Consider the following 11,536-nt stretch of genomic DNA (forward strand, 5'->3'; position numbering starts at 1 on the left):
TCCAACAATATTTTTGAGTGGCCTAAGTATCTGGGTCACATCATTCACAGGCAAAAAGTTGTGATTCTTCTGTGAGTGACATGCAGAAGAATGCATCCTTTAAGTCCAAAACTGAAAATCAGCTGTATTCACCTGGAATATTGGTTAACAATCTGTAAGGGCTGGGTACAATAGGGTGAAAGTCCAGAACCACCTCATTTATAGCTCAAAGGTCCTGAACAAACCGATATTAATTTAAACTGGGTTTCTTGACTGGGAGAATAGAAGTATTAAATGGTGACTGGCAAGGTCTTATTAAGCTTGCTGTCAGGAATTTCTACAGCACTGGCTGAATGCCTTTCTGACCCTCGTCTTCTAGCAGATATTGTTTCAGGCTAGGCTTTATCTTTTGGGTATTCAAGGGCATATGTATTTGCTGGACATTCTTTGCTTTTCCAGGCTTCCTGTGTGCCCACTGGTCTTACCTCCTTGAAGATCTCCAGTTGCAGCAGGTCCCATGGTGATATTTGAACACCTATTAGGGCCATCTGGAACCATAAAGATGATTGTTACAATGACACTTGCACCTCTAGCTGGCCTGGAGCAAAAGTCACTTGAGCACTCAGTTTACAAAGAAAGTTTCATCCCAGGAGGAGAAAAGGACATCCAGGAATATAAAATTTTCCCAAAGACCCAAGGTAGAGAAAGGAAAGTTCATCCAAATGAAGCCAGCCAGTTGCCCTTGTCCATTTATGACTATGGGATATTTTCACAGTGGAAATTGCCCCTCTCCGGTAAAGGATCCCTGACTGAATTCTATCCCTGGCAACTCCTCAGGTATTTTCAGTTGGGCAAGCAGTAGGCCTGGGAAAAGGGAGAGGAGGAGGAGCTTGGGGACTCCTCAGTGTATTGTACCCCTTCTCTGATCTAGATATAGCAACATAAAGGCTTGAACATAGGGGATTTTATCTTCCTTTCCTTCCTTCTTGCAGAACAATTCCAGCTGAAAGATGGTGTCATAATTATGTGACCCAATTGGGGCTTTTTTTCCTGAGCCCAGTATATACTGGGGCCAGGCTACACTACAGTAAAAGATCATTCTTTTCTTTGTCATGGACTCATAACCGAAATCAGCCCAATTGGCCAGCATGTACCTTAGTGGGCTTTTTTGGGCGGAGGGGGGCAAATGGATAGAGTGGCACCCATAGTGATAAAGATTGTGTCTGATAATTAATGGACCAGGACATGGGTGCAAGGCTTAGCTCCGGGCATCCAGATAATTATAGGACTTATCCAAATTCCACTCCACCTGAGCCTACAGTTCTCACACTCATGTGAAACAAGCCAAAGAGGCAAAAGGTAATGGTTTGAGGTTCAGTAAAGATCTAATTTCCCAATGCCAGTGTAGGAGATCAGGTGCCAAGGAGAAAGTGTTTAAATCTTCTGTTTTGCAGGAAGTCTTGGTCTGGCTTACTTTAAGCCCAAACCTAACTTTCACATAATGACAGCAAAGCAGGTGTCAGAGAAGACAGACAAAGAGGGGAAAACATTGTCAAGCTGTGTTCTCACAGCTTCCTCTCAAGGCTTAACACACTTACATCAGTGCCTGCTTTGAGGTGTTCAGTTCTGGCTTGGCGCTTGACAGAAAAGGTCACAAACATCATGTTCCCAAAGATGATGTGACAAGCGCTGGAAGTATGCTGTGAATTCTGACTCAGGAAAACTGACACATAGACTAGTGGTATGACACGCTCACTCAGGAGAACAGACCATATGGGCATGCACACCACAGAAAAACCAGACACTAGTCTTCCAGATAATATACTAGGCAGTCTGTACTTTCCTTTATCCCTAAACAAGGGCACCAAAACCAGATGGACCTTGGCCTGACCAAGGCCCCCAGACCAGGAAAAAGGAATATAGTACCTGGGAGGTATATTCTGGATGACTCACCTAGCTACAAGCACAATCTCATCAGCTTACATCCGGTCCTTCATTTCCTGATCACTGAAGCATTAGAGGCAGTCAGCAATTGAGAATGCCATGAGGGGAATTCCCTAGGCAGAAAAAGCCACCTGGCAACTGCAGGGAAAAATCTGAAAACAGCTTCCTCCACATTGACTAACTACAGGCAGAGGCCATGGTCCATCTGGGTTGCCAGAATTGATACTGAGCAATGGGCTAGCTCTGCTCACTGTGACCTGAGCCCATTAATTATAACAAGTTAGAGACTGAAAAAGAAAGCTTAATCAGGTTAGCTGGCTAATCAGAAGACAGGTGACTAATGTCTCAAAAATCCATCTTCAAGGATTACAGAATCTTGAGGTAGTTATATAGGGAAAATGGGCAGTGAGGAGGGGGCCAGGGATGTTGGTCTCCAGGCCTCACATTGTTTTACTCTTCTGTCAGCTGTGATGGATACCTTGTAGGTGTGTTTCCCACCTGTAGTCAGCCTGTTCCCAGAGAAAAACTCATAAAGTTTTATTTTATCAAGTTATTGGGGAGTACATACATAAGTGGAGACCATAAACCAGGAGAGCATGTGAATTTTTTAGAGTACATGCAGAGCAGCAAGTAATCACACAGAGGGTCCATTTAGTGTAACAAGATGGCCTCACTTATGCTCACTTGTAAAACTATCTGGGCCTGGAGATTTATTTTCTGGAAAAGTTTTAACTAATAATTTAATGTTTTACAGTTATAGTTTCTCAATTTTATATAATTTATTTCAAATTATTCTTCTGAGTATTCCTTTACATTCATTTAATGTCTGTTTGTCATGTAGTGATATTCTCATTTTCATTCCCTATAATGGCAATTTGTATTTTCCTTTTCATCTCTTTGCCAATATTGCAAGGGATTTTTCAATTAACTGGTCTGTTAAAATAACCAACTAACCACCTTTTATTGGATTGTGTTAAATCGTAATTAATAAACAAGAGAAGTGAAAGAGAGTATGGCACATACGCAACCCATAAATATTATTAAAGGAATAATAAAGGTACTTCTAACAACTCTGTGTCCACAAATTGTCAACTAAATGAAATGAGTTGATTTCTTAAAATCCATAAACTATTATCATTACTCAACATGAAATAAGTAGTATGTATAGTCATTCTAACTATTAGAGAAATTGAGTTTTTGTAATTGAAAACTTTCCAAAATACAAATCTCCAGGCATTAAATGGAAGGGCTATTATGAGACAAGTCTTGAGCAAGGCCTTGAGGTTATAAGCCAGTAACATGAGGAAGTGGACCAAATGCCCTGGGTCCCTACTCCAGCTGCATTAACTTCTCTCTCTAAGTCCACATCTGTGGCCTCATATGGAGTTCCCTATGATCAGTTGACTGAGGAACGGAAAACTTAGGTCTGACTTTATGAATGGTTCTCTGTGATAGGCAGACACCATCCAAAATTGGACAACTGTAACACTGTGGCCCTTTTCTAGGACATCCTTAAAGGACAGTGGTGAAAAGAAATCCTCCCCAGAGGCAGAATTTTGAACAGTACATATGATTGCACATTTTTCTTAGAAAGAGAAATGGCCAGACATGAAATTACACAGTGATTCATGGGCTGAGGCCAATGGTTTGACTCAATGGTCAAGGACTTGGAAGGAATATAATTGAAAATTGGTGACAAGAAAATCTGAGAATGAGGTATATGTTAGACTTCTCTGAATGTGCAAAAAAATGTCAAGACTTGTGCTCCATCGAATGCTTATAAAAGAGTAACCTTAGGCAGAGAAGAATTTTGATATTCAAGTGGACAGGATAACCCATTCTGTGGATATCAGTAAGTCTCTTTCCCAGACATACCTGTCATTGCATAATGGACTCATGAACAGAGTGGCCTTAGGGAAGTGACAGGGTTATACATATATTCAGCAACATGGACTTCCATTCACGAATCCTGATGTGATTAGAGCCAATGCTGAGTGTCTGTTACCACACAAAGTAGGGATTCGCTGCCCAATGTAAATTTAAAATAATTATTATGACATCACCTTTTGAAAAAATAAAAGGCTTTATTGTGAGGTCAACCAGCAAGGAGACAGGAGGCAACACTCTCACATCTGTCTGCCTGATCAAGACTTGGGATAAAATTGATGTGATGAAGCGCAGGGTGGTCTGAAGTGTCGAGATAGATGATTGGAGGTAAGGGGAGAAGTGAGGTAACTGCTGATCTGTGCAAGCGTAGTCAGGCTTTATGGCTCCTCATAGGATGCACGTTCACCAAATGGTGGTGTTAGCATGACCTGAGGGTGGAGCTTTCAGCCCCTTCACATCCAAAGGGTTGCTTTTTGGATGCTTGCTCAGGCCCAGTTGATGGGCTGGTGGTCTCAACTGGCCTGAACAAGACAAGAAGTTGATTCTCAGTTCCTGAGAAAATACACTTAACAACTCTTTTGATAAGATGAGGTCAATTGAACTGTCCTAGAGGGCCTCTGGTTACCTGTCCAAATGCCAGGAGCAGGGACTAACACTGACACTCACAGGCACACGAATACATGCACACACACACAAACACACATGCACACACAGAGAGACTTATTTCAAGAAAATGGCAGTGTGATTGTGGGGGCCGTAAAGTCGAAAATGTGTTGCGCAAGTGAGCCTCCTGAAACCCTTAGGAAGGAGCTATCTTGAGGCAGAATTTTTTCTTCTTCAGGGAAATCTCAATTTTCCTTTTAAGGCCTTCCAACGGATTGGATGAGGCCCACATTCCCAAGGATGACCTCCTTTATTTAAAGTTAGTTTATTTTAGATGCTAACCTCATCTACAAAATACCTTCAGAACAATGATTAGCTGTTCTTTGGTTGAATACCTGGGAACGAAAGCCTAGACATGTTATCACATAGAACTACCAGTGACAGTCCATCCCTTGTCAACTTGGCAACAATACAAATCCTCTTAAGCCAGACTTAATCTCCTGATAAAGACAGTATAAAGCCCTAATTCTAGTTCACATCATAAAAGTATTTTACATGCAACTGAAAATATCCTTAGTCTTTTGCCAGAAGAAAGAAGATGCAAAGTCTTTGGGTCATATTTACTCTAGTTCCTGATATTTTGATACGTTCGTAACAAAATGAGGAAGAAAGACTCATAAGAATTATAGTCCTTATTTCTGCAGCTAATCATTGCTCACAGCTGGTATTTATAAATATCTTCTTCCAACACCCAATCCATATTCCCTTTGCCCTTAGAAAGCACCTCAGGTGGTGATGGTAATTTATTTGGTTGTGTGATCCAAAGCTTCATTCCTGAAAGACCTGGGCCATTAGTAGTTCTTTCTCAATTGGCCTGTTATAGTTTTCCAATGACTTTAATAATAGGATATATATACAGATTGTATACATTACTGTCTAGTGTAATGAAGACAACTGATTTTTGACAAAGGTTTAAAATCATTCCACTGAGAAAATATATTGTTTCAAAAAATGGTGTTTAAAATTGGACATACAAAGGCTTGAAAAAAAAAAGAAACAGATAAAACTGAACCTCTAGATGAACTTCGAACCTTATACAAAAATTAACTCAAAATTGCCCCAGTGAAGGATGGAAGTGGTGGTGATATTAATGAAACAAGATTGCCTATATTCTTATTGTTTCAAGGGGGTTAAGTATATTTTTTCTCTCCAGTTTTGTACATATTTGAAATTTTGCATGATTTAAAAGAAAAAGAAGAGCCACATTTCTGGTATTTTGTCCTTATAAGCATCAATTCTTTAATTCTCTGTTTAGCTATCCACCATGCTTCATTTATAATTCACAATTCCCCAAAATCCTGGTAGTGACTTTTCCTTTCACAAAAATTTTGATTTTATAAATTCTTCCACATACGATTCATCTTTAATTTCTTTACACAAGCACTTTATATATAAGTAACAAATTAGGGACCATTATAAAGGTCAGGAGGGTACCTATGAACTATAAGTGTCAAGAGAATACCTGCAAATCCATAGTCTAATAAAGGCATTTACTAAAAACAATATGGAGTATTTAAGCAGTTAAAGACATTTCATTATTCCCTGGGGGCAGCTAAAAAGAAAAAGAACAAAGCACAAGAGAGACAAAGTGCCTGAAAGAATGGTCAAGTAAGACATCATTTTGCTTACAATTCTAAATGTGACTTCACTCCAAAGAGAAAAGGGCAAAAATTTTCTGAAGTCTTTTCCTTTTACTTGATTTTGGATATGAAACAGCTTTCTAATATATATATTTACTTTCAATATGGAAATCACATGTATAGGGCAGTCTATTGATTAATTAATAAACTCATCATTTTGCCAAATATTTTGGCTATCATAGAATAATGACCTCAAAGACATATTGTATATATCAGTATATGCATATTACAAATGCAATCATCATAAATGCAATTAGTTGCATGAAACCCTCTAGAAATTAAAGTACATAAATGTTTTCTCTCACACACATACAAATTTATCTATCTTCTGTCTTCTGCCATACACACAAAAAGTAAACATACATACATACGAATACTTTTTGTGCATACAGCTTATTATGGCAAAGTTCAACAATTCTCACCCTTTTAACTTTCAGCATTATTTTTCCAAATACTCTGTTTCATAATTTATATAATTTATTGTTTCCTAAAGCTATGTTTAGTCCATACAATCCCCTTCCCTTTATCTTCAGATTTTATTATTCTATTTCCACATACGTGCTCTGTACTAATTATCTGACAGTGTAATAAGCCAACTTTGAATATTTTAATGTCTCAGTTAAAGGAACATTTATCAATACAGGAGTTACATATGGCACATTACCATTCCAAGTAACAACTATATAATATATATGCATATATGTACATATATACATTCAAATATATATGCATAAAATATAAATATATTTATGCATTTTAAAAAAGAAAGAAGAAGGGCCAGCCTGGCGGCACAGCAGTTAAGTTCGCATGTTCTGCTTTGGTGGCCCTGGCTTCGTCCTTTCGAATCCCGGGTGTGGACCTATGCACCACTTATCAAGCTATGCTGTGGCAGGCATCCAACATAAAATAGAGGAAGATGGGCATAGATGTTAGCTCAGGGCTAATCTTTCTCAAAAAGAAATAATGCAAAGAAGAGAAAGAAGAGAGTAGATTGTCTACCGTTACTCTTTTCATATTCTTCTACAGCCAAGCTACAAATGCAAATTTAAACTGTAAACACATTCAATGTATTCCTTCCCAAAATCAAGTGATGTAAAGATTCCGCATGTACTGCTGATCTTCCCCTCCGCCCTCATTAAATGTCTTCTGTCCATTAAAGCAATCATGTTCTCTGAAGTGCACACATAACACATATGCACAAACGTATGCAAGAGCGAGTACCTACATAAATAAATGTCTGTGTTTTTAAAGAAGAAAAGGTACAGTTTTAGAACCGTAAAGGAATTGTTCTAGGAATAACACAGTTCAAATAATAAGAAACAAAAGATTATCTTGATCATAAAGAAATTTATAATTGACAAAACATATATTAGCTACACATATCGATCATGTTTAAAAATTAGTTATAAATAAATTTTTGGCATATTATTACCGCTGAAAGTGATGACTACTTTAGATTTTTGTCTGTAATTTGTCTCGATAAATGAGAAAATAATTTATGATACTGCTCACAGATTTTTGGGGGGATATGGAACTTCATTATCTAGCAAAAAATATAATCACGGTGCTCCAAGAACATAGCTTGTATTTGCCCTTCTACAAAAAGAGTTAGATTAGTCCACCCCTGTTAGAGTTAATAATATTTTATAAACATTTTTCCTCTCGTTAGCTCTTTTCTCTCAACATTATTTTCTATATTAGGCAAGAGGAGCAATGAACATGAACGAACTTCACAATATTTGCCTCTTCCATTCCACATCTCATAGCTTCAGAAGTTATCCAATTTCTGCTTGAAAATTGTCCTAGACTTTTTTATTGTTATTATGTTTCTCTATCTTTTATTCTTTTCCTTATCTCCAATCATTTCCATGATATTTTTTAAGTTTCTGCTAGGCCTGTTTATATACATGTAAGTCAAACTGACTGTTCCACTTGTGGGCTAAAGCTTTAAGAGCGGGCACAAGCTTCACACAGGTCATGGGTCCTTAGAGATCTGTTACCTGCATACAGAAAGGATTCATTAAATAAACACAAACATTGAAAACTAATAAAATTAATTGTGTCAAACAAACAATCGACCACAATGATTTTCCTGATACACAATAAATACAGATTTACTGTTTGCTTTTCATGATTACATGAATAACACAGACTTATTGTTATAGACTATAAATTTCAGTAAAGCAAAGGAGAAAATAAGAGAATATTTTACTTTGAGATATCCACAATTAACATTCATTGTCATATTCTTATTGATCATTTTTAATATGTTTGTGTATGTAGCATACAAGTTATGTGTGTGATATATTTGTTTTATATATGCTATAAACATATATATTTTATAAAGTTTTATAGAACTTTATGAAGTTTCCTCTTTTGAACTTCCAGCATTATCTTTCCAAACACTTTGTGTCATAATTTATATTTTCCCATCACTAATATAATTTCTAGGAAAATATATTTTAAAAATATTCCCCAGACCTTCTCTATTCTTCTTATCATATGCAAATATTTTAATAATAATATATATTTTATCAAATCATAGGACTATATGATATAGAAATGTTTAATCTGACAAAAACATAAATTGTGCTGAATATTCACTAGTACTGGTGTGCCAAAATCATTTATATCACTACATTCCCAAGAACAGGTACTGTTTTCTGTAAGAAATGATTTCTTGTAAGTCATTGCTAGATCAAAGAACAAATATATATATGTTTATATATAATGTTTGTTGCCAACATGGTTCCTAAAATGACTGTTACACTTCTATGAAAATGAATAGTATATTTTCCAGTAAATGACATAACAGAGCCACTATTTCAATTTAATTTATTACATCAACCCTTGTCAAAAGTTCTTACTGAGAGTGGACATTCCACAATAACGTTATAGAATTACTGATTGAATGATTTACTATTTGATGACATGTACATAAATGTATAACTTAAGACCTTACAACAATACAAATAATTTTTAATTTGGAAAAAATTACAACTGTCTAGACAAAGTTTATTATAAATATCTGTTGAAGTTTCAACACCAATATTAAAGGAATGAATTCCTGCAAGTATAACTCATTTTCTAATGAAGTGAATTATTTACATAGTAATTTTCTCAGTGCCATAATGACTTCCTTGTTCCTTAGACTGTATATCACGGGGTTAAACATAGGAGTCACAATAGTGTAGAAAAGAGAAAGCACTTTGTCAGCTCCTGCTGAGTGACTGGGCTTGGGTCTTAAATAAGTAATAGAACCTGGTACAAAGAACAATGCCACAACCATAATATGAGATGAACAGGTTGAGAAGACTTTGGACCGACTTGTGGCTGACGGCAATTTAAGGATTGTGGAGATGATTTTGCCATACGAGATAAGTATCAACAGACATGGAACTATGGCAAATAACACAGCAGCTATGTAGACCATCATTTCATTCACAAAGGTGTCCCCACAGGCTAGCCTGAGTATTGGGGGGATGTCACAAAAGAAGTGGTTGATGAGGTTAGAACCACAAAAGGGCAAAGAAAAAATCTGAAATGTCAGCCCAACCTGGACTGGACCTCCACTGATCCAGGAGCCAACCACCAGCTGGACACAAACTTTTTTGTTCATGACTAGAGTATAGTGCAGAGGGTTACAAATGGCCATGTAGCGGTCATAGGCCATCACTGCCAGAAGGACGCACTCTGTGGCTCCCAACACAAACATGCAGCACATTTGTGCAGCACATGCAACTATAGAAATTGTCCTTCTGTGGGTCCAAATATTCACGAGCATTCTGGGGAGAGTAACTGACACATAGCAGATTTCCAAGAAGGAAAAATTGCCAAGAAAAAAGTACATGGAGGTCTGTAGAGTAGGTTCCAGTTTTGTTATTAGAAATATTGTACCATTGCCCATCAAGATATTGATGAAAATAACTAAGAACAATCCAAATAGAAACCACCTTAGATGGGGAACATCAGCAAAGTCCAAGAGAACAAATTCCATAAATTCAGTTATGTTTCCTTCTGGTGTTTTTTCCTGGTGTTTCATCTGTAGAAAGAGAAAATTTAGCATGTGCTTTTCATTTTACTTTCATGGATTAGTATCTGTTCTCTAAATTATATCAGGATATCAAGATTGGTTCTCATGATCACTGCAATTGTTTCTAATTTAATAATGTTACTATTTATGTATTTCCCAATGTCTCACTTTAGATCCTATGGATTATCACTGTATAAACTCCCTCGAAATTTCCTTTAATATTATTCCATACGCTTTCTGAATACAGCTCAGGATAAACCAAGCTATTCCTTGTTCAGCACAGACCCTGGAAAAATGGGCAACTGTGGAGACAGACGCTCAACTTTGCCATATGTTCTCACTTTTAATTATGTTTCTTGACAATCCTATTGTACTTCTCTATGATTTTTCTCTACGACACTTCCGTGGGACTATATCAGAAATTGTCTTCCCCAGACGTTTTCAACTGCCTATTTCAACCTTTCATTTCTCTTCCAGCACTTGGTGAACTTGAGCATATGCAGTTGAGAGGAAGAAAATTGAGAGAAAACTTTATTTGCACATAGGGGAATAAAACAAGTATCTTTTGGTAGGATACTAAGTGGGGAATATAAGAGGGTTTTATTCGGGAAAAATTGCTAGGGAACACAGGCACAGGTATAAACAATAAAGAAGGTAATCCTGGGAAGATAAGAATGACCTGGAGTATGTTTCTTACCTGCGTACGGGAATGTAGGCAGGAGGAGGGAAGATATTGGCTGTTATGATTTACCCCTTGTGCTGTGTGCATCTCCACTGTTTGTTGTTCCTCAAAAAACAGCACTTCAGATAGCCATTTCTCAACTCACTTTTCTTTTTCTTTTTTTGAGAGATTGACATCTGAGCTAACAACTGTTGCCAATCTTTTTTTTTCTGCTTTTTCTCCTCAAATCCTCCCAGTACACAGTTGCATACTTTAGTTGTGGGTCCTTCCGGTTGTGGCATGTGGGATGCCACCTCAGCATGGCCAGATGAACAGTGTCACGTGGGTGCCCAGGATCCAAACCGGTGAAACCATGGGCCACTGAGGTGGAGCATGCAAACTTAACCACTCGGCCACGGGGCCAGCCCCTACACTCACTTTTCTTTAAAGACAGAGATATTAAGACCTACTGATAATGTATAATTTGATTGTTTACACGTAGGTTTTGTGACTGTAAGTCAGTGTCTATTTTTTTCAATTGGACTTAAGTTCGAATCCTAACTCCATGATCTATTATCTGTGTGATATTAAGCAATTGTTTAAATTTTCTGTTTTGCTTCCTAATTTGAGATAATTGCATGAAATAATATCAATAATTGCCTACCAATTTTAATCTGATTATTTATTAGTTATGGTTTTACAGCTATAATTATATGATATTGTGTTCTT

General features: G+C 37.1%; 1 protein-coding gene across 1 annotated transcript; it reads right to left on the reverse strand.

Moving 5' to 3' along the window:
* Positions 1–9,213: 9,213 nt before the first annotated feature.
* On the reverse strand, positions 9,214–10,179 carry LOC106843939 (olfactory receptor 10AG1-like). Its single transcript, XM_014861195.1, has one exon. It carries the CDS (start codon positions 10,177–10,179, stop codon positions 9,214–9,216), a length of 966 nt encoding a protein of 321 aa, XP_014716681.1.
* Between the last annotated feature and the right edge of the window lie 1,357 nt (positions 10,180–11,536).

The sequence above is a fragment of the Equus asinus genome, chromosome 17 (genome assembly GCF_041296235.1).
Source record: "Equus asinus isolate D_3611 breed Donkey chromosome 17, EquAss-T2T_v2, whole genome shotgun sequence".
NCBI classification, from domain to species: Eukaryota; Metazoa; Chordata; class Mammalia; order Perissodactyla; family Equidae; genus Equus; species Equus asinus.

Coding starts and splice junctions, on each gene's coding strand:
- LOC106843939 (XM_014861195.1), bottom strand. CDS start 10,179: ATGCTAAATTTTCTCTTTCTACAGATGAAACACCAGGAAAAAACACCA.